The following is a 22,527-nucleotide window of genomic DNA, read 5'->3' as shown; positions in this document are numbered from 1 at the left end:
CAAGTCCCTTGCCCACCCTGAGATGGGATCACTCGTTTTCTTCTTGCTAATACATTTAAGTTCTCTATGGATTCTGGTTATTAAACCTTTGTCGGAGACATAACCTGCAAAAATCTTGACCTTTTAAATTCAAAGTTGTTGTCTTCTAGCTGTGAGATTCTTTCTTTTGCTTATCTAGCCTATTTTTAAGGCTTTCTACTGTGTTTTGTATTTCCTCAAATGAATTTTTCATTTCCAACAGGTCAGCTTGATTTTATTTTAATAATTCGATTTCTTTAGTGAATTTTTCATTTATTTCCTGCATTGTGTTTGTGGGGTTTTCTTTGTGTGTGTGTTGGTTTCTATTTTCTCTTGTATTTCATTGAGCTTTCTTACAATTTATATTAGAAATTCCTTATCAGTCATTTCAGTATTCTTGTTTTGGTTGGTGTGGAATTATTGTTCTCTTTGGAAGTGTCCTTTCACTCTGACTTTTCATGTATCCCATCATACAGGATGTGATTCAGTCTTATCCACTAGCATCTCCCACTGTCTCAGAAATTAAACTAGACATGCCATTATCCAAACGAAGGAAATAATTGATTCTAATATGTGATGTTTTTATTACTTTTTTCTAGAAAATCTTTTCTTTCAGTTTGTTTGTTTTTGGCTGGGGCTAGGTTTGAACCTGCCACCTCCAGCATATGGGGCTGCACCCTACCCTTTTAAGGAGTTTGTTTCTTATCCCCAAGACCTGCTTAGTAAACATTTTTTTTTTAATTTCAGAGGAAGCCTTTTAAAAATTTTATTATTTTCTAGTTTTATTGTATTATGATCAGAGAGTATTTATGATCTATTTGGTGAAATTTTCTGATTTTTTGTTACCTAATATGTGATCAGTTTTTGTGAATGTACCATGTGCTTTTACAAAGAAGTTGTATTCTCTATTGTAAGAATTAAGTTTGAAAATAGACCCCAAATCTCTACCCTATTGATTATGTTATCTGTCTTCTGTATAATTATTTTTTATACACTGATTTGTCATGTGGTGAGAATGGTGTGCTATATAGTTTTCTATTATTCACTGTGAATGTTAGCTTTTAGTATTATAAAGTAGCCTTTGGTACTTAAATACTTTTTGCTTAAATTCTACTCAGTATCAAAGACTCTGTTTTCTTATTGTTAGTATTTCCGTTTGCCTAGTAAACTTGTGCTTATCCTTCTAATTTTTTTGCTTTTGTAGGTCTTTTTGTTTTAGGTATTATGTTTTCTATATTATAGTATAGTTGGGTTCTGTTTTGTGAATCAAGTTAAAAATATTTTTCTTAGGTGAATTAAGTCTGTTTATATTTGTTGATATAACCTATAGTTTCAATCTCAGTTCTTTTTTATTTTATGTTATTATGTTACTTTAAATTTGCTATGTTTATGTTATACATTTTTCTTGTTCTCTTATTTTTCTTAATTTCTTTTGATATTCAGGAAATACTGTCATGTTAATCTGCTGGTTGCTTATCTTTGTATATAACTTTTAAAAATGCTTTTAGTCCACTATTTTTTTTTACTTAACCAAATTTTCTCAGATTAGTTTTTAATGAATAGTAAGATTAGTTTTTAATGAATAGTATCCATTAGTTCCTACCTATCATGATACAACTAGAAGTGAATTATTCTACTCTGTTTTCTTGCCCTTCTACTGTTATTTTTAAGGCTTTTCTTTTTATTTTGTTAGAACACATAATTTTAGCTTTTTTGTTTTTGTTTTTGTTTTTCCCTAGCTCCCACCTTTGTTTTCATCTGAGATCTAATACTAGATATATTGTCACATTAGACAGTTGGTTGGGGCTTTAGTATTTATCCCTTGGTCAGATGCAGCTGTTCCAAAGAGTTCACAGATACAGAATTTCCTGAGTTCTTTCTATAGCCTTGATGCTTAAATGGAGCATTTTGGCTATATCTAAAATTCTTAATTCGCACTTTTTTTCCCCTGTGTCTTTTAAAAATGCTATTTTATTGTTACGCTTTATATATTTAAATATATATAAATGCAAGTCTATTTCTCTTGGTCTTACAAGTTCTTGATCTTTTAGATGCATTCAGAATTTTTCCTTTGTATTTCTAGTTTAGGGTATGTCTTCAATTGATCATTACAGATTAATTATCCCACATACCTATTAGGTGCTTTTAGTATTTAAATTTTGATCTATTTTTTAAATGTTATATTAATTATAGTTTTAAATATTAGTTATGCATAGTTTAGGGTTTTGTGTTTTTTTAGGGACTCTAATTGCATGTGTATTTTTTCTGTTTTGCATGCCTTCCATGTCGGTTACCTCTCTGACCTTTATACTTTTTTCATTATATCACTTTTATATTTATTATTTTTTTGCCTTTATTCAATTCCCTTTAAATTTTCATTTGTGCTTTTTTTCCCTTGGACATCTTGTAAGTTAATGTTATAAAACTTGATTCACAGCAAAGCCAAACCCAGTGACACCAGTGCATAGAGATAGAGTGAGGTCTATTCGATTTGGCCAAACTGGGAAGACAGAAGAATAGTTGCTCAGATCTGCCTTGTTAGGGAGATAAGGCAGCATGCTTTTCTCCAGGTTGGGGTTAAGGTAGGGGTTAAGGTAGGGGTAAGTCTGTGTTACTTTTAGTCTGAAAACAACCCCTTGAGTTACCAAATTTGGAAGCATCAGAACCTTAAAGGAGTTGGTCAATGTAGGGGAGGTGGTCAACTATGGAAGGTCTGTGGTATATGAGGAGATTTGATTCATTTGAGAGTTGCTATTTTCTTTAGTGAGGGGCCGGGGTTAACCAATTGAGTTATTTTGATTCTCATTTGGTATTCATTTGCTTTTTTAATTAATTATGGCTTTTTATAGACTTTGTATATTTTAATTTATTCATCTTGTGTATATGTGGGTGGGTTATAAGATAACAAGTTCAAGAAGTTCCTCTTTTATCAAAGAAGTACAGTTTTGTTAATGAATGGCCTGTTTTTATTTTTCCTTTAGTGTTGGTGGAAGCAGTGTTGTATGTCCTTCAATTTTCTCGGTTTTCTTCTGCCTTGCTGTATTCTAAATTTCTATCTTCTGCTTCTTTTTCTCTTCATTATCTAGTCTCCAAAGGGCCCTTTTTCCTTTTTACCTTCTTTTCCCCCTGAAGCTATGTTTTTTATGCCACCTCATTTCACATTCATTTTTAGTCATTTCACTAATTTAGAATAATCTTTTGTATTTCCACAATTAGGGTAGATCTCCTTTTTCTGGCAGTGATTTTAGATAAACCCCAATCCTTTTGCTAGTTTTACTTTTTTTTCTTTTGCACAATTTTTCTTGGATTACATTTGGTCTGTGAAAAAGCATGTAGTAGGAATGTGAAAGAGGTCTTGCTGGGCTATTTTTCTGTCTACAGGTAATTTGAAGTTTGTGTGCTCTCTTCTTTCTAGTTATGTTATAAGGGTAAGTTCTGTGTAGTTTTATTTTTGTTCTTTTTTTTTCCCTGTCATGCTCAGCCAGGATGGTTTTGTATTACTTTTTTGACTATATCATGATATTTATTTGTGTTTAGGCAACCTTCATTATTTTTAGCTTCATAGAAGTTGTTTTTAAGACCCACTTAATGGATGAATTTTTCCTACCTCCTTTTTTTTTTTCCCTCTAGCATTTTATTTGTTGAGGAAATAGGGTCATTCATTCTGTTGAGGAGCACACATTTCTGGATTTTATTGATTCTAACTGTTTTGTTATCATTTTAAGTGACATGTCAATTCACAGGAAACATGGGACAAATATCCATAAACACTGGGAGTTTTGATCATACTTGGGCTTAATTTTTTTGAAGAAAATACTTTGTTGATGGTAATATATCCTATTGCATCACATCAGGGACCAGATCTCTCTTTTTATGATGTTTAGATTGCTCATGGGAGCTCATATTATTGGCCTAATCCTGGCTTTATTAGTATTATAATTGAGGCTTATAATACATATAGTGAAAATGCACAGACCTTCAATGTACAGTTTGATCATTTTTTACATATACATACAACTACATAACCTACACTCCTTTCAAGATTGCCGTAACCTCAAAATCCTTCTAATGTTTCTACTTGACCGTGCCCCTTCAACTTCACCTTCAGAAGCAATCACTATTCTAGACCTTCTTATGAATATGATTATATATAATTTGTGTTCTGTGGTAGGAAGAATTCCAGTATGATCTCACAAGATTCCCATCCCTACTGAAACACACCCTCTCCCAGTTACTTAATCAGACACAAATGTAATTTCTGTTGTAAAGGGATTTTTGCAGAAGTGGTTAAGGTCCTGTTACCTCATGAAAGCATGAGAAATGCTGGTCAGAAGAGACAGAAATTTCTAGCACAAGAAGTCTACCTGATTCTTCTGGCATGAAGATGTCTTCACGTCACTTTTTATTCTGTAGTCCTATCTAGTATATTTTTTCCATTTCAGACATTGATGTTTTCATCCCTAGAAGTTTGATTTGATTTTTATTATCTTCCAATTCAATTATACAGATATAATTACTGTTTCAGTGTCCTCCTTCTAATTCAACAATATTTGTGTCAGTTTTGAGTCCATATAAATGGATTATTTTCTCTCCTCGGTATATATTATATATTCCTACTTCTTTGCATGCCTAGTTAAGTTTGTACCAACATTGTGAATTTTGCCTTGTTCAAGGTAGTTTTTGTAGATATTTTTATGTTCAATTAATTTTTTTTATTGTTGGGGATTCATTGAGAGTACAAGAAACCAGGTTACACTGATTGCATTTGTTAGGTAAAGTCCCTCTTACAATCGTGTCTTGCTCCCAAAAGGTGTGTCACACACCAAGACCCCACCCCCCTCCCTCCTTCCCTCTCTCTGCTCTCCCTTTCTTCTACCCCTCTCTCCTTCTTTCTCTCTCTGCTCTCCCTTTCTCCACCCCCACTGTGTCATTAATTGTCCTCATTTCAAAATTGAGTACATAGGATTCATGCTTCTCTATTCTTGTGAAGTTTTACTAAGAATAATGTGTTCCACGTCCATCCAGGTTAATACAAAAACCGTAAAGTCTCCCAATTAATGTTTTTTAGACTATTACTTTCCAATAATATTTGAGAGCTTTTTTCTTTGATCTTTGATCTTTTTAGGTCTTTCTAAGGTTAATTAGACTCAAAAAATACTCAGTCTGGGGCTAATTATTCTTGACTATTGAAGCAAGATTGTCTGAATACTTTGCCCAGTATCATAGGAATCATAAAGTTATATTTTCTGGCTGAGAGCACAGGTGCTATTACTGACTTTTTTTTTTTTTTTTTTTTTGAGACAGAGCCTCAAGCTGTCGCCCTGGGTAGAGTGCTATGGCATCACAGCTCACAGCAACCTCCTACTCCTGGGCTTAAGAGGTCCTCTTGCATCAGCCTCCCACGTAGCCGGGACTACAGGCGCCCACCACAATGCCCGGCTATTTTGGGGTTGTAGTTATCATTGTTGTTTGGCAGGCCTGGGCTGGATTCGAACCTGTCAGCTCTGGTGTATGTGACTGGTGCCTTAGTCACTTGAGCTACAGGCACCGAGCCCTGACTTCTTTTTTTCCCCTTTCCTCCCTCCTTCTATCCTCCTCTTCTCTTCTTCTCTTACCTTGCTCTGTCACCCAGGCTAGAGTTTAGAGGCATCATCATAGCTCACTGCAGCCTCAAACTCCTGGGCTTAAGCGATCCTCCTGCCTCAGCCTCCCAAGTAGCTGGGACTCTGTCCTTTAGTCTCTAGTCTCATTGGTCACTTTGGACTGTCAGCTTCATGTGTTCATCTCAGGGGATTTGCTGAGTTTCACTTGGGTTCCTCCTCTATGTGTCACAACCTATAAACTATCTCATGGCAGTAAGATGGAGCAGGTGTAGGACACACTTCCTTTGTTACCCATTTCCCAAGGATAGCTTTCCAATGTCTTGAAAACTGCTGTTTCTTATTTTGCCAAGTTTTATTTTGTTTTAGGAAAGAGGATAAACCATGTCCTTTTTACTTTATCTTTGCCAGAACAGAAATCTGTTCTTTGAATTTTAACAACTCAGAATATTTTCTGTGTCTATGGATAAGGCCATAGTCAAGTAGACCAAAAGGCAAAAGAAAGGATATTTTAATTATGGGAAAATGAAATAGTGGGAAATCACTTGAATAGGTAGAAATTCTCCTCTCAGAGTAGGATTTTCTTTAGAAGATCACTTTGTGAACAGGTGGTACAAGAATTGCAATTGAAATTCAGGTCCCACTTTGTTCTATTTGTAAATTGTTTATAATTTTGACTTCTAGTGATGATAATATTCTTTTATTATTTAGTCTTTTAGGTTTTTTTAATCTTCATATATACTAGCTCTTTTAAATTTTTGACTGCATCTAAGAACAATCTATAATATCAAGTTAAATCATAAAAATGATAACCACATTTTGGGACAAATAAAAGGCGGTTTGAAAGACAACACTTAGTGTTCCACATTTATCTGACCCTCTGTCTTTTGTCTGTATCTTTATAGATGGTTTTGACTTTTTTCTTACCTTTTTACTTGCGATTCTTTATTATAAACTGTCAGAAAACATTAACTGATATTTAGCATTTTCATTGACCTAGTCTTCCTCAGTCCAGATTACTGTAGTTATCAGTAGGTTCTATTATTCCAGTAAATCTCTGAATAATAAGAATATGTTTTATGTATTTTTAACTGCTCAAATAATTCCATAACCTCAGTTTTAATTACAGTCAATCTTGTATTTACTTGGTTTTAAAGTCTTTCACATTTGTAATTATTACAGACTTCACAGCGATTTTCTTCAGTTGATCAACAAGCAAAGCTTCATAAAACTATGTCTCAAGGAGAGATTACAAAGTTGGCAGTGAGACAGAAGGCTTCAGATTTGAACATAAGGTATAAAGTATACACAGAATTAATAGAGATGTTATAATTTTATTTAGTAATTGGATACAAAATAGTAGGCCTTTTTAAAACCATAATTCATAGGGAAGCCACTTTTGAGATTAAATTCATTTTCCAATTTTTCAAGACATATACAGGCACAACAGAGATATATTAGAGGGAGAAAAGAAAGTTTTCCTTAACCCTTGTAAGTTCATAGTTGGTACAAACTCCTATAACAAAAAAATAGATTAACATGTGAAAAACAAGTTTATTAACACATGTAATGTGCATCATGCAGGAAAAAATTAAAGTAATGGTTTAGGAGTCTGGCTTATATATTGTCTTCAATGAAGAATATTAAATTTTAGAGAAGTTATAAGACAAAGAAAAGCAGTTTTAGGTCCAAAGGTAGGAAAACTGTGAGAGGGTAAATTTATGGGGAAACTAATGTAGTAATGTTTATTTGTAGATTCCTCCGATGTTTCCTCTAGTTGATAAGAGTGACTAAGTTCTGCCCTTCCTGGGAGGAGGAGGAGGGGGAGAACACCTTTATAAACTTATGTCCTGCTTTTAGGCAAATAGGAGAGAGACCAGAGCTTTTCTGCTCCTATTACGTAATTGCCTTTAGCTTAAAAATAATTTGTGTCAGATAGTCATATTTTGAGGTGATACATTCTGGCTCCCTTCAATATAATGTGCTTTCTCTCCCTCTATGCTTAGCAGTACGATTTGGGGTAGAAACTCGAAGTGATTATATGACTTGTGGTCTTTTGTTGAAAAGGAAGATTAGACAAGATAAGACTGAAAATATGTTTAACCTTTCAACTTGGATTTTGTTCTGCTAATAAGTATTTTAGAAATGGAAATGGAATGGACTTTCAGGAAATAATTCTGCTCTCTTTAAAAGAGAGCTTGATGGAATTTTTATTTTTTAAATGAATATTTTTATCTCTTATTATGCTTTGTAAGCATTTGAGCCCTCACTACAAACTTCAATATCATGTGGAAATTTTTCTGGTTCATTAATCCTCTTGAAGACAACTTTCTCCATACTATAGAAACATAATCCAAGGTAACCAAAATCCAGAGCTGATGATACTAGAAATCAAATGCTGAGAAATAAGATACACATAGCAAAAGAACTTAGACCTGGAGATAGCTGCTTAAATATGTATGTATAATTTCTACTTCGTCCCCTAAAATTGCTGTCTCCATTAGAAATGGAGACATCCACAATAAAATTATGGAATCTGAAATGTGTAAATAGACTTTAAGTTTTAAATGTCTTAATTGATAAGACAAAGCTGAATCCTAAACCAGCTGAATTAAGCTGAGAAAGAAGTATCTAGCTGACTTCCCCAGTTGTATCAGAAAGCAAATTTATTCTTTGGAAAGGATAAAATAAAAATTTCTGGACTTAGAATTTACCCGATGTAGTTGAGGGCTGGAGTACATATTTGGAAAAAGGAGATTCAGTGACTATTTAGATACTGAATATCTGTGTTCCCCAGCTCCTTTTCTTTGCTCAGTTCCCACATTTCCCATATCCTTTAAGCAAGTGGTTCGAAGAGTTTTGGGGACTTTTGTCCAAACTTTTAGGCAAAAACCTGAAGATGCACATGTTACTATCAGGGGCTCTCCCTGCAACATCAACCAGCAAGAGAACCCTGTAAGGAAGACTGTAGAAGTCCCACCAATGCACACTAGGGCTTCCAAACATCTTTTTTGTAAATGCTACTTTTACTTTTAAGCAGGTAACAGTGGTGACCACACATTTAAGGAAATAACCTTATTTTGAAGAAAGCCAAGCTAACAGATAAAATATAACTAGGAAGAAATAAACTATGTAGGGGATATAAGACTTAAAGACAAATAAATACAACTGTCAGCAGACCTTCAGCATAGTAAGTATTATTGTATCTATGAAACCAAACAGGATACATAAGAAACATTCATAATAGAACTTTTGAAAATGAAACATATGATAGCATAAAGGAGCAACACAGAAGGATTGGAAGGAAAGTTAAGGAATACTGAGCAAAAAGATGAATAAATAGGAATAACAGGATCAGTTCAGGAGGTCTAGTGGCACAATGATAGGAGCTCTGGAAAGATAGACCCAAGAAAATGGAGAGGAGCAAATTATTAAAAAAGTAATTCAACCAAATTTCACAGGACTGGTGGATATGAGTAACTAGATTGGAAGGGCTCACTGAGTATCAAACATAATGGATGAAAAGAAACCATCAAAAGACATATCTTTATGAAACAAAAGAGACAGAAGAGTCTCCATTGTGACAATGTAAGTGGCTTTTCAAATGATAGCTGCAAAGGAAGCGATGAGGGAAACCATTCCAGATCAGAGCATGCTAGGAGGCTCAGGCAGAGATTTCTTCAGAGAAGATAAAACTGGTAGAGTACCTAATACACTTAAACGTATTGAGAGGAGACATACACAAAAAGGGAGAACTTAGAGGCAAGTTGTATGTATTAGGTCATTAATATGAAATGTCCTATTTTGCATCAAAAAGTACGTTTAATCAAAGTATGTGCCTAAACTACTGACAAAGTTTTGCCATTTTAATAGTAGTGCATTCATGCTAGCAGTGAAGAAACCTGGGGAGCAAGTGATAAGGCATGAAAGGCATTTTCCAAAACTTGTTGAGAATTAAATACTTTTTCTTGCAAGAACTTGTCCAAAGCCTGGAAGAAGTAAAAGTCATTTGGCACAAGGTCTGGTGAATATGGTGGATGACAGAGTTTCCAAGTCCAGCTTCTGCAGTTTGAGTAGTGTTGTTTGTGCAACAATATTTTCTTACAAGAGGATTGGAAGATTGACCTTTCTCTGTTGACCAGTGTCATCTGCTTAATCACAAGCATCCTCATCATTTTGTCCAGTTGGTTGCAGTAGATATCCACTGAAATTGATTGAACAGGTTTTATTAAGCTATAGTGTATAGTATCAGTTCTGGGCCACCAAACAGACACCATTAGCTTTTTTTGTTGAACATCAGGTTTTGGACTGTGTTCGGCCCTTCATCTTTATCCAACCATTGTGCTGATGCTTGCAGTTGACTAAAGAATCCATTTTTCATCACATGTGACAACACACTGTGGAAATGGTTCACCTTAGTGTTATGACAGCGAAGAAAGGCAAACTTGAAGACAATTTTTCTTTTGATATTCATTTAACTCATGTAGAACCCATCTATCCAGCTTCTTTATGTTGCCAATTTATTTTAAATGGTCCAATATTACTGAAATAGTAACCTCAGATCTTGCTGCTAATTGACATGTAGGTTGAGATAGATTCACTTTCACTACAGCTTCGGCTCAACATTAACCTTGGTTTCAGATTGCCTTTGTGGCTCATTTTCAAGATTAAAATCACCACAGTGAAACTTCTCAAGCTGTTGACTTAACTTTGCATTTATTAGCTACATCCTTCACAAACACTTTGTTGGTGTTTCAAGCTGTCTGTGTTGTATTGGCTCAATGACAGAACTCACATTCAAAAATAACATGAATTTTTAACTTATCTGTGGTTTCACAAAAATTGCTCTACAAAAAAATTTGAAAGATAATCATAAGCCGGAATGTGCTATCTTCACTGCTAGCATGAACGTGCTACCTTCACAATAAAAATAAAATAAGAAACGTCAAAGTAAAATATGAGCGGTACCTTCTGTCAAACTTAGTACTTAAGGAAATTGGACATTCTGTACTTAAAAACCTAATAGGACAGTTAGCAAATGAAAAACAAAGCAATTTTCATGAGCAAATTAAAAATATGAAACCTCTTGGCCTGGCATGGTATCTCATGCCTATAATCCCAGTACTTTGATATGCCAAGGTGGAAGGATCACTTGAGGCCAGGAGTTACAGTCTATAGTGACTGATATCATGCTACTGCATTCTGACCTGGGCAACAGAGCAAGACCCTGTCTCTATCAAAAAGAAAAATCCTACTAAAATAGGTTATTTAGGGAACTACATGTCCCAACTGTATTATTTACATAATAGAATAAATACTGAACACATTTACTAAAGGTAACCTGAATATTAACCTAACTAAAGATGGAATATAATTATATTGGGGACATAATGTTTGTAGTAGGTATAATGGATATAAGGCAGAAGTGTAGAACATGCTTCGTCATTACCTGTGCTCATGAGTATGATAGTAAAATAAGCATGTTAAAAATCAATTATCATGTTAATAATGTTTAAAAAAGAGAGTTCTGTCCCGGGCGCAGAAAATGGGATGAGAAGGGCAAAAAGGTGCTATTGTTTATAATGTCTTATAGAATGATATGTCTTTATATGACTGTGTTTAATAATAAGCTTATTTTTAAAAAAAGGCAGGGAATCATGGTTTCAAAACAGATAAACCTGATCTTAACTTCCATCTCCATCAGCTCTTTGAGACTCAGGTTGCACATATGTAAAATAAGGATAATAATACCTATTTACCATGGTAGTTGTGAGAATTAGAGCTATCACATGTAAGGCATAGTTCTTGTCACCTTGAGTAGATGCTTAAATTATTTTTTTAATTGAATGAATGAATATATATATGGACAAATTAATGTGCAAATAAGCCTCTTAGCATAGGGTTAGAATATATAATGTGTGGTCAGTAAATGTAAGCTGTTGTTATCGGAAGGTACTTCCTTGGTTTATATGATGACAGACTATACGAGCACTTAGAAGAGTATAGTAGGTGTGATTCTTTGTTGCTCACTTGCTGTGTAACATTGGGAAAGTTACCTAATGTGTAAGTCTCTAGTTTTTTACTTGTATAATATTATAGTAGTTTATTAAGAGCAAAGTTGTTATAATTAAATAAGGTAATCCTATATAAGTACTTAACCCTGTGCCTGGAGAAAGAGTTCAAACAAGTAGGCTTTTGTTAATTAAAGAAATTGGTAGCTCATGAGTACAAAATAGTGTAGAAATGGTTCACCTTTTAGAAATACAAATATTAACTTTTAACATTAATATTATATAATGGTAAGTGGAAAGATTTAAAATTATATCTGTATCATGATTACAGTGATGTAAAAATTGGTGTAATTATGGATAAAAGCTGGAAGGAAATTACAAAAAAGTAAGCTTTCTGTTAGAGTAGTAGGATTATTAATGATTTTTTAGAAGTATTTTCTTAGTTGTTAAGTTGTGTTGTATATATACTAAATCTAAGCTGGATGGGGGTCAAGAATGAAAAGATTACCAATTTGAGTTGGAAAACTAGTTCAACTGCTTTGTAGCTGTTTTACTTTAGGAAATTATTTAATGGGGGAGGTCTTATTATTTCTGTATTTAAGATGAGGAAACTGTCTACCTTCCTGGTGAAATTGAAGATTAAATATGGTTGAATTAAAATGTAATGGTTAAATAAGCTAATATATGTGAAAGGTTTCTGAAGCTTAAAGTGATTTGTAAATATTATCACTGGGGCATGCTGATTTTCATTTTTACCTTTATTTTTTCAAACAGGCCTCAGAGAGCTAAGATGAGATTCTGGGCCAAAGGGAAACAAGGGGAGAAGAAGATGACTAGAGTGAAACATGCCACCCAGCCAGAGGGTTCAGCACTCTTTGCAGCCTCAGAAGTAATTCCAGCTGATCAGTTTCCAGATGGTAAAAACGGACAAAGGGTGGAACATGTTTTCATAATTTTTGTTCATCACAATTTCTGTTTACCCTTTCTGAAAGTTTGCTATTCCTATAGTATTCATAACAGCATTCCTATTGCCTAGATAATCCTAACGAGATCGGACCAGGATTGTTAAATCCTTCCTTGACTAAAAATAATTATAAAGTTACATGTACCTATCTGTAATAGAAGTTCAAGAATGTGTCGTAAAACAAGTCAGCACCACCTCAAGAATGTTTATGAATCTTAAGTTAGCCTTAATTTGTTAATCTTCCCTTAACAAATAATATATATTATTGATAATAATAACAGCAGCAAATATTTGAGGACTTAACTGTAATACAAGGCTGCAAGGCACTGTAGTAAGCATGTTACGTGTATTAACTTAATTGACCCTCACAATAATTTTTTGAAAGTTGGCATGATTATTATTGTGCCTGAGAAAACTCAAGCACAGAGAAGTTATTTATTTATACACATATGTAGTAATTGGAAGAGCTGAAATTTGAATCCAAGCAGTCCATGGACACTCTGGAGGCCACGTTCTTAACCACTACATTGTATGTTAAGTACCTACTGAATATCAATGTCTAGCAGATCCCTGACACTTTATAATGTAGTTCTTTAACGTTCTGGTCATGAACCATAACATTTGAAAGTGTTCCAGCTGTTGAGAAAACTGACCTTTTTAAATACAATTATTTACTCTCTGAGGGTTCAAGTATTCCCAATATTAGAAGATTATCCCTCTTTCCCAAGCCCTTTTCTCAGGAATGTTTGAGAGTTTTTATCTACTATGTAAAGATGCCAGCTGTCTTAACAGGAATATACATCAGAGGTGTGTGTATAGTAATGTGAGTGAAAAGCCAACATAGACTAAAATAGAAAGAACCTGTAGGAAGAAAGCTATTGTTTCTTAAGGAAGGATAGACTACACCCAGTTACAGTAAGTAAGCAAAACTTTTCACATCTAGAAGAAAATACAAGGACAAGGAGGAAAGATCATCAAACTTCAACATAGGAATGGATAGGTAAAGGTACTTGTCCGCTCTATGTGTCAGAGAAAAGACTGATGGAGAAGTAGCTAGACCCCTATCTTTGTATCTTGTGGCTCTGCTCCTATTGGATGACAAACTGATGTGGACAAAACCACTAATAAGTAAAGTGAATACTACCTATTCAGTTTGGAAAATGTGGAATTCCTTACTATTGTGTTACTAAGGTGATCAATTTCTTGTATCTTGTCTGGTTAACATTAGTCATTCTAAATTTTTCATTTTCCAAATTAAATTCTTTGCTGCTGATTCCTAAGAAAACTGTAAATCTTTTTAGTTAAAAATTTATATTATAAGCAGATTTCATTGTGTATTTGATTTATAGGGAGACATGTATGAAAGTTAGGATAATAGCTTTTCACTGGGTAAAAATTTATTATATTAAGGTAGCTCTTGTTTTTAATATTAAAATGGGTTTATAGTTTAGTAATTGTTTCTTTTATCACAACAAAGACACTGACTTTGCTAAATGAAATAATTAAATGCTTAACATATCTAAGTTATATAATGGAATTAAAATTGATTGATATTAAGTTTGAATATACTTGTGTCCCATAACTTTATAGCCTTTATTCTGGTATCATAGCTAAGATTGGTTTTGTCTCAATTTTTGCCTAATTTGGCATTTAGTATGTATGGGCCTACTTTTCTCTTTATTGTTAGAATTAGCTTTTAGCCCTCTTCCGGGGACGCTGTCTAGAGGCACTCAAAATGGTGCAGCATTTGACGTACCGTCGTAGGCTTTCCTACAATACAGCCTCCACAAAACCAGGCTGTCCTGGACCCTGGTAACAGAATTGTTTACCTTTATACCAAGAAGGTTGGGAAAGCACCAAAATCTGCATGTGGTGTGTGCCCAGGCAGACTTCGAGGGGGTCGTGCTATGAGACCTAAAGTTCTTATGAGGTTGTCTAAAACAAAAAAACACGTCAGCAGGGCCTATGGTGGTTCCATGTGTGCTAAATGTGTTCGTGACAGGATCAAGCGTGCTTTCCTTTTTGAGGAGCAGAAAATCATTGTGAAAGTGTTGAAGGCACAAGCACAGAGTCAGAAAGCTAAATAAGAATATGAAGCTTTTTTTGAGTAATACAAATTAAGACCGAAAAAAAAAAAAAAGAATTAGCTTTTAGGTGGAATTAGAATACACCATTGGACAGAGGGTAAGGAGCGTGCATGTTAAAGTAACAAGCGTATATGAAAAGAGAAGAGGGCAACATTCTCACTCTTCACTTAGGGTTTTGGCAAAATCAGTCTAATCCTAGATTCTAATGGACTGCATGGGATCTAATTTATCTGGTATAAACAATTGCAGAGAAAAATTGTGCTTCTCAGTGTTACATATATATACACACAAAACCAGTTCTCTCCAGTAATTCTGTGAGAAGTTCAGACACTTAATTGGGGAATTTATAGGAAAATTGTAAGTACTAAAGAGTCCTCAGCCCAGGGATCCTCAAATTTTGTAAACAGGAGGCCAGTTCACTGTCCCTCAGACCGTTGAAGGGCCGGACCTCAGGCCCCAGGATGAGTCAGCTGCTAAGCAGGATAGGCAGCAGTGGCAAAAACACCCGGTGGGCCAGATAAATGTCCTAGGCGGTCCCCATGTGGCCCACAGGCTGTAGTTTGAGGACACCTGCCCTAAGCACATTTAAGTCGGTTGAGTTCCCTGGCTCCTTAACAGGTTGCTAGGTTATCATCACATATTATCACTGAAACATTCATGACTTCAGACTGTAGTGAAGAAATAATAGTAATAATTATCAAACTCTACTGGTTGTTGGACTTGTATATAGCTGAATGTTCTTTCAAACATGCAGCAAAGCTGTGACTGGGTTAATCCTCAGCATGTAATATGCTAGTTGTATACTGTCCCTTCTTTCCCTTGGGGTTGAGGTCTTTGGGATCTAGGTTGATATTCTACAAGGTGTTTTCCATCCAGGCTTTCAATATCAGACCTAGATACAATTTCCCTTTGAAAGCGTTATTTCTTAAATACATTTTTTGCACTCATGTACAATCTGAATTTTTTGCCTACCTACCTGAAACATATAATGTTACTTTGCTTTTCATATATTTGCATATGTTTCCTTTAGTGATTTACTAAAGGAACTGAAAAAGAAAGATAAAGATTATCTATTTTCACTAATGAAGTCTTTTGGGATGCTCTGTCTTGAATTGTAGAGTTAGCTCAGTATCATCCAACACCTCCTTTGAGCCCAGAACTGCCTGGGAGTTGCCGGAAGGAGTTCAAAGAGAACAAACAGCCTTCTCCAAAGGCTAAGCGCAAGCGAAGTGTGAAGATCAGCAATGTGGCTTTGGATTCTGTGCATTGGCAAAATGACTCTGTCCAAATCATAGCAAGTACCAGTGACTTAAAAAGCATGGATGAATTTCTTCTGAAAAAGGTATGCTTATTTGCTGAGTTAGGCCTCTGAGCAATTTAGGCTATAGAATGGTTGTGTATTTCAGGATATGCCCTCTAGAGATCAAAGTTACAGATGCTTCAGTAAGTTCTTTACCAAAAAGATACAAATAATAGGATATGCATTAGTCAAACTGATAGAATATATGGTTTTAGGCTTTACTATTGACTTCTGTTTCATGTTAACATTTCATATGTGGTGAGACTTTGTTATTGCAAACTGCAGTCGTTTTTCTGTTAACAGAACTAAGACTTAACAGTGTTGGAAGGGACCTTAGAAATAAATCATCTAGTAGTAATAATAGTTTGACTATATAGTCATACTTTTACCTGGGTCCCCTAATAGCCTCTGGCTTACAATTTCAGGATAGTCATTCTTTAAGAAACACTACATGTTCAATGTTTTACACCTCTCTTCAATTAGTTGATGATGTATAAAAATTTTTCTGGTCCCCAGATGAACGACCTTGATAATGAAGACAGTAAGAAAGATACCCTAGTGGATGTTGTATTTAAAAAAGCCTTGAAAGAATTTCGGCAGAATATCTTCAGCTTTTATTCATCTGCACTGGCGGTAAGTTGGACTTTTTAAGGAGGTATTCAGTAGTTCAACATATGAAAATTTGACCGTGTTGTAGAAGATAAAACAGAGAACATATTCAACTAGAGATTTCTCGGGTTCCTTGTTTTTATTTTAGGGCTACGTAAGGAAAAACAATCTGAATGACCTCAGATTAATAAGTTTTTAATTTCTTGGAGTAATGGGTGTTTTTCTTTCTTCTTCTTCCTTCTTCTTCCTTCTTCCTCCTTCTTCCTCATTTTTCCTCCTTCCTCCTCCTTCCTTCTTTCTTCTTCCTTCTTTCTTCTTCCTCCCTCCTTCTTTTTTCCTCCTCCTTTCTTTCTCCTTTCTTCCTTCTTCCTTCTTCTTTTTCTTCTTTCTTCTTCTTCTTCTCTTTCTCACTCTGTTCTCTGAGTTAGAGTGCAGTAGCATCATAGCTAAATGTATCCTTCAACTCCTGATCTCAAGTGATCTTCCCCTCAGCTGATTTTTAAATTTTTTGTAGAGGCAGGATCTCACTGTGCTGCTTAAGCCTATCTTAAACTCCTGGCCTCAAGTGGTCCTCCACCTTGGCCTTCCGAAGTGCTAGGATTACAGGTGTGAGCCACTGTGCCAGGCTATTTTTTCATCTTTTTAAGATACTGACTTTAGATATCCTGGTATGATTTTTTTTTACCCAGTGATTCTGGTATTTTGACTTGCCATCCTTTTAGCTCTGCTGCCAAGGTATAACTTCTGATTTTCCTATATGTGGAATGTATTTTATATTTTCTTTCAGTAGAATTAGGGCAGTTAGTGGTTACTGATTACAACATATTACTTTATCACTTTCAAATTTACCGTATGCAGTACTTTGACATGACATTGGTCATGTTTTATAGGATTTATTTTTGGTGCTGAAGTACATAATAATGCTTTGGTCTAGAAACCATTGTTAGTATTTATGAGTTATCATATTTATTCCATAAAATGTTCTTATTTTATTGGCTTTTCTTTGTTCAGTCTTTAACTTATTGTGAAAAGAGAAATTATGAAAAGTTTTTATCTGTACTCTACTTTTATATTTTCCTCAGCTTTAGATTTTTTACTGTTTTAAAATAAGAACCATATAATCTGAGAGAGCAGGAATTTCAAGACTATAATAAAGAATTAATCAAGACTATAATAAAGAATTAGTTACTAGGTTTGAGGTCTTGTATATTTTTCTAATATTGCCCAACCACTTCACACTCTCATTTCTTACTCTGCTTCGTACCTGTATATCCTAGATCAGGGATTCAGGGGTATTGAACACCTCCGTGTACTCGGAATCACATAGGAAAAGTCAACATTAAGAAGCAGAGCTTGATAGTGGTTTTCTAACCCTAGATCAAAAAAGTCTAGTGTCTAGTCTGAAAAGGTGATAGAGAAATAAGTTCTAAGTAATGTATATATAATACCTTTTACTTATCTAAAAGCTCTAATTTTTCTTTTTTATAAAAATTACATATCTCATTTAAATAAAAGGAATTCCATTTAGATTCCTTTGCAAGTAATATGATGTTACTCTGGACATGTCACTCTAATAAATTAAAATAAAGAAGGTTTCTTAATATATATCATTAGGCAAAGATTCATATGTTCATTATTTCAATTTTAGAGTAGAGCTATCTAACCAAGATTCATTTCTGGAGAGGTAAGTAATTAAGAGGGATGCAAATAATCTTTATAGCTATAAAATTCAAAAGGCAGACTTAAAGGAAAAATTCCCAGGAGTTCTTCAAATCAATACATTGTTTAAACTCTTATACTAAAATTTAGCAGGTTTTACTGTATTTGTTTCATACCAGAGTGGGAATTTGTAAATACCACAGGACCTCATGGACATACTCATGAAAAGGTATATTAAGATCCTTTTTTTTATTTTTTAGAAATAGTGTCTCTGTTATCTAGGCCTAAGTGCAGTGGTGCCATCATGTGCTCACTGCAACTACCAACTAACTCCTGAGCTCAAGTAACCCTCCTGCCTCAGCCTCCTAAGTAGCTGGGATATGGACATACACCACCTATCTAATTTTTCTGTGTTTTTGTAGAGCCAGAGTTTCACTCTTGCTCAGACTGGTCTTGAAACTCCTGATCTCAACCAACCCTCCTGCCTCAGCCTCCGAGAGTTTTGGAATTATAGGCATGAGCCACTATACCCAGCCAGGATCCTAATCTTTATTTTAAATAATATAAGTTTAATCCATCTTCTGTATTTGAAGAATTTCTTAATAAAACTTTACATTTTTCTCCTCTTATTGCTTATTAGATGGATGATGGGAAAAGCATACGGTATAAAGACCTCTATGCGCTCTTTGAACAAATTCTGGAAAAGACCATGAGGCTTGAACAGCGTAATTGGAGAGAATCTCCAGTGAGGGTTTGGGTCAACACTTTTAAAGTCTTTTTAGATGAATATATGAATGAATTCAAGACTTCAGATTGCACAGTCACTAAGGTAAATGTGTTATATCATGATTTCTAAAAGGATTCAATTGTGAATTCTTTTTAAGAGTCTATTTGAAACATTCGGTATTTGAGGAAACATTGCAGAAGATGTGAACTTAGCACTACTTTAGATCCTCCAAACGCCATTCTATAAGTTCATCTGACCATATTTTCTAAACCCTCTGTAATAAGTAATACACTGTTCACTGAAGTAAAATATAATTTTGGACTCTGAAGATTATACTCTCACCTAACAGAAATGTAGAATTTTCTTCTAGTGTCCTTTATATAGGAACCCATAAATTAAATTTCCTCTGGAATGTTTTTTAAGATGTGTATTTCAAGAAACCTACATAATAATAATAACTTTTATTTTTAAATGCCTATTATGTCCTGGGAATTGTATGAGTTGTTGGATATTTTGTTTAATTCTTATTTCAGGCCCATTTAATAACTATAATGAAATCCTTACTACAGAAGAGAGAGTAGGCCTAAGCAAAGTTACCAGTATATTTCTTTTCAGTACTCCAAATGAAGTACTGTAATTAGCTACCTATTTACTTCAGGAATATTTACAAAGGAATGCCATCAGTCTTTTGTATTGATTATGTTCCATTTTATTTTTAGTTATTCTAAATTGTATATAGATTTTCAAATGACCTTAAATTATTATTTTTTTGATTAAATCATAGCTGTGTACATTAATACAGTCATGGGGTATAGTGTGCAGTTTTTATATACAATTTGAAATATTTTCACCAAACTGGTTAACATAGCCTTTATGTCATTTTATTAGTTATTGTGTTAAGACATTTATAATCTCCATTTAGAAAGATTTGCGTGTGTACCCTAAATTATTTTGAAGTAGTCAGATATAAGCAAGTCCTTGAACCTAGGTCAAGGTTCAGATTTTTATTTTATGCAGAAGATATTAAGACTTAATATTAAATATTTGAGACTGCCTTTGTTTATAAGTTTAAAAATTAGGTTTAGATCATTCTGTACTAGGGTTATCAGGAAATGTTATATGTAAAACAGGTTTTCTATATCTCAAATAATAACCTTTTTATATTTAATTCTTTTTGTGATAGTTTTCTAGAGCCAAAATATGAAGAGTAAAATCTTTAAAATGAATAATTATTTAACTAACAATTAAAATAAAATCCTCATTTTAATTAATATGATCTGACTTCTGGGAAGAACTGAGATTTAAAAAGAGAATAATCTTTAAAATATTCTTTTTCATTTTCTTTTTTTTGTTTGTTTGAGGCAGAGACAGAGTCTCTTGCTCTGTTGCCATAGGTAGCAGAGGGCATCATAGCTCACTGCAACCTCCTGGGCTCAAATGATCCTCCTACCTCAGCCTTCCAAGTAGCTGGGACTAAAGGCACATGCCATAAGGCCCAGCTAATTATTCAATTTTTAGTAGAGACAGAGTCTAACACTTGTTCAGGGTAGTCACCAACTCCTAAGCTCAAGCAGTCCTCTTGCCTCAGCCTCCCTCGGTGCCAGGTTGTATTTGTGATCTACATGCCCAGCAAAAATATCCTTTAATTTGTAGCTTTTATTAGCACTGTGTTTTACTAACATTAAAAATTTTCTTAAATTTGCTTATTAGCACTGCACAATTCCTCTTGAAAAACAAAGTGCTACTTATTCTATTACTTTGGGGGCAAATATGTCAACATTTGCATAGAAGTAAAAAGTATGTTAGTCTTTGTTATCACAGTTTTGATATTTCTTCCTATCTCTGCCAGGTGCCAAAAACTGAAAGAAAGAAAAGAAGGAAAAAAGAAACTGATTTGGTAAGTTTCCGTCTGTTTTTTATATTATAAAAATATTTTCAGTTCAGTCATTTAAAGCATATCATGCAGTATTTCTGTGGACATGTTTAAGAAATAGGTTTATCAAGTAGCTAGATGGTAATAATTTATGCCTTTATAAAAACTAAAAATGACAAATGTGCCTTGAATAACAAGTGCCTGGACTTGTTATCAATGGTGGCTTCCTAAAATGAGAGAAAATTGGAAATGCTTACTCATGAAAGGCACAAATTCCTTTTCCAAACTAGGGATGGGGAGGGAGCTGTTCAGTAGTTTTTCTTCCCTTCCAAAGAAAATGGATACTATTTAGGATTTTATACATGTAATTACTTCCAATTCAAAAGACATTTCCCAAGGCATGTAAGCAAATGGTACCATTGTTTATGGTTTTATATACATATTACATATATATATATATACACATATATGTATACATACATATGTATATATGTATTATAGAACTTACTATACATCACACACACACATATATATATATGTATGTATGTGTGTATGTATATATGTGTGTGTGTGTGTTGTATAGTAAGTTTTATAAATACTAAGATAAATTAATCCTTAGAGAAGCACATAATTTACCAGGAGAGGCAGGAATTTTAAAAATTATTAGTTTCAGATGTGATAAATGTTGTAGTAGAAATAGGACAAAGGTCTGTAAAAATACAGAACAAAAGAATGCTTTACAAAGGAAAAGATACTTTTGCTAATTCATGACAAGTGAGTAGTGGTTTAGAGAGATAGTATCTAGCCAGGGGGAAAGAGTATATAAAAATACATGTGAGTGAAGAACCTGTTAGTTGAGCCACTAGCTTTGATTGACTCAGTATTGCATGCTTATACGGGGGTGGCTGGAAAAGAAGGTAGAAATCAATCAAGACTCAACCTTCATAATATCTCTAATATCTTACTATTTCATATCACCTCCACTACTTTCACAGTAGTCAGATGCACCACGTATGCTTCATACTGGTCTGCCGTCTTACACCCTTCTCCCTTCTCTGTGTAATAGCCATAAGGATTCTTTAAAAGCAAAAATCATATCCTTTCTCTACTTAACAACTTTTTAGTTATTTCCAGTGTTTTTCAGAATACAGTTCAAAGTTCTTACCATGTTTGCAAGGCTTGACATGATCTTGAGAATGACTGCACGACTGTCTCTCTAAACTTCATTTCTCCATTGTTCCCCTCTGTTTCAGTTACATTTGCTGCACCACTTCCTGTTTCTCCTCTTCATCCTATATTTTTCATTTTTTCCTGAAAATATTAAGCTTTCTGGCCTACCAAACCTGGGTTCATGCCTGCCAATGGCAAATTCTAGTCCTAGAATATTTTTTGTCTACCTTACTAATGTGTTAGGATTATAAATCATCCCCTCTCTCTTATAAAAAAAAATTCAGAGGTGTCTTAGTCATTACTTGTAGTTTTTCCATGAACTTTTTTAGAACTATGATCTGACTCTATTTAGATTATCTGCCTATTGAAAAGTTTTCTGCTTTTTCACAGGCAGAAGTAGTATAACTATTCCATTAGCCTGGTTTGCTTTTGTTTTCCAAAGTAGATATTTTTCCAGTTGAGAAACCTTAGACAACTTAATCTCTGACTCTTTTTTTTTTTTTTTTTTT

At 34.2% G+C, this 22,527-nt stretch overlaps 1 protein-coding gene and 1 pseudogene across 6 annotated transcripts in view; both read left to right on the top strand.

Annotated features, from left to right (window-relative positions):
- MYO9A (myosin IXA) overlaps positions 1-22,527 on the top strand; it is a 205,117-nt gene that overhangs the window by 135,076 nt on the left and 47,514 nt on the right. For all 6 annotated transcript variants that reach the window (XM_023510048.1, XM_023510049.1, XM_023510052.1 and 3 more), the window contains 6 exons: positions 6,801-6,913; positions 12,404-12,546; positions 15,799-16,022; positions 16,497-16,613; positions 18,889-19,077; positions 20,825-20,872. In XM_023510048.1, the coding sequence (XP_023365816.1) occupies positions 6,801-6,913; positions 12,404-12,546; positions 15,799-16,022; positions 16,497-16,613; positions 18,889-19,077; positions 20,825-20,872 (834 nt within the window). The remainder of the gene's footprint in view (positions 1-6,800; positions 6,914-12,403; positions 12,547-15,798; positions 16,023-16,496; positions 16,614-18,888; positions 19,078-20,824; positions 20,873-22,527) is intronic.
- LOC105886488 lies at positions 14,301-14,749 on the top strand (annotated as a pseudogene).

The sequence above is a fragment of the Otolemur garnettii genome, unplaced genomic scaffold (genome assembly GCF_000181295.1).
Source record: "Otolemur garnettii isolate 467f Iridium unplaced genomic scaffold, OtoGar3 scaffold00011, whole genome shotgun sequence".
NCBI classification, from domain to species: domain Eukaryota; kingdom Metazoa; phylum Chordata; class Mammalia; order Primates; family Galagidae; genus Otolemur; species Otolemur garnettii.
Note: the sequence above shows the minus strand (reverse complement) of the source record. Positions and strands in the feature narration are given on the sequence as shown.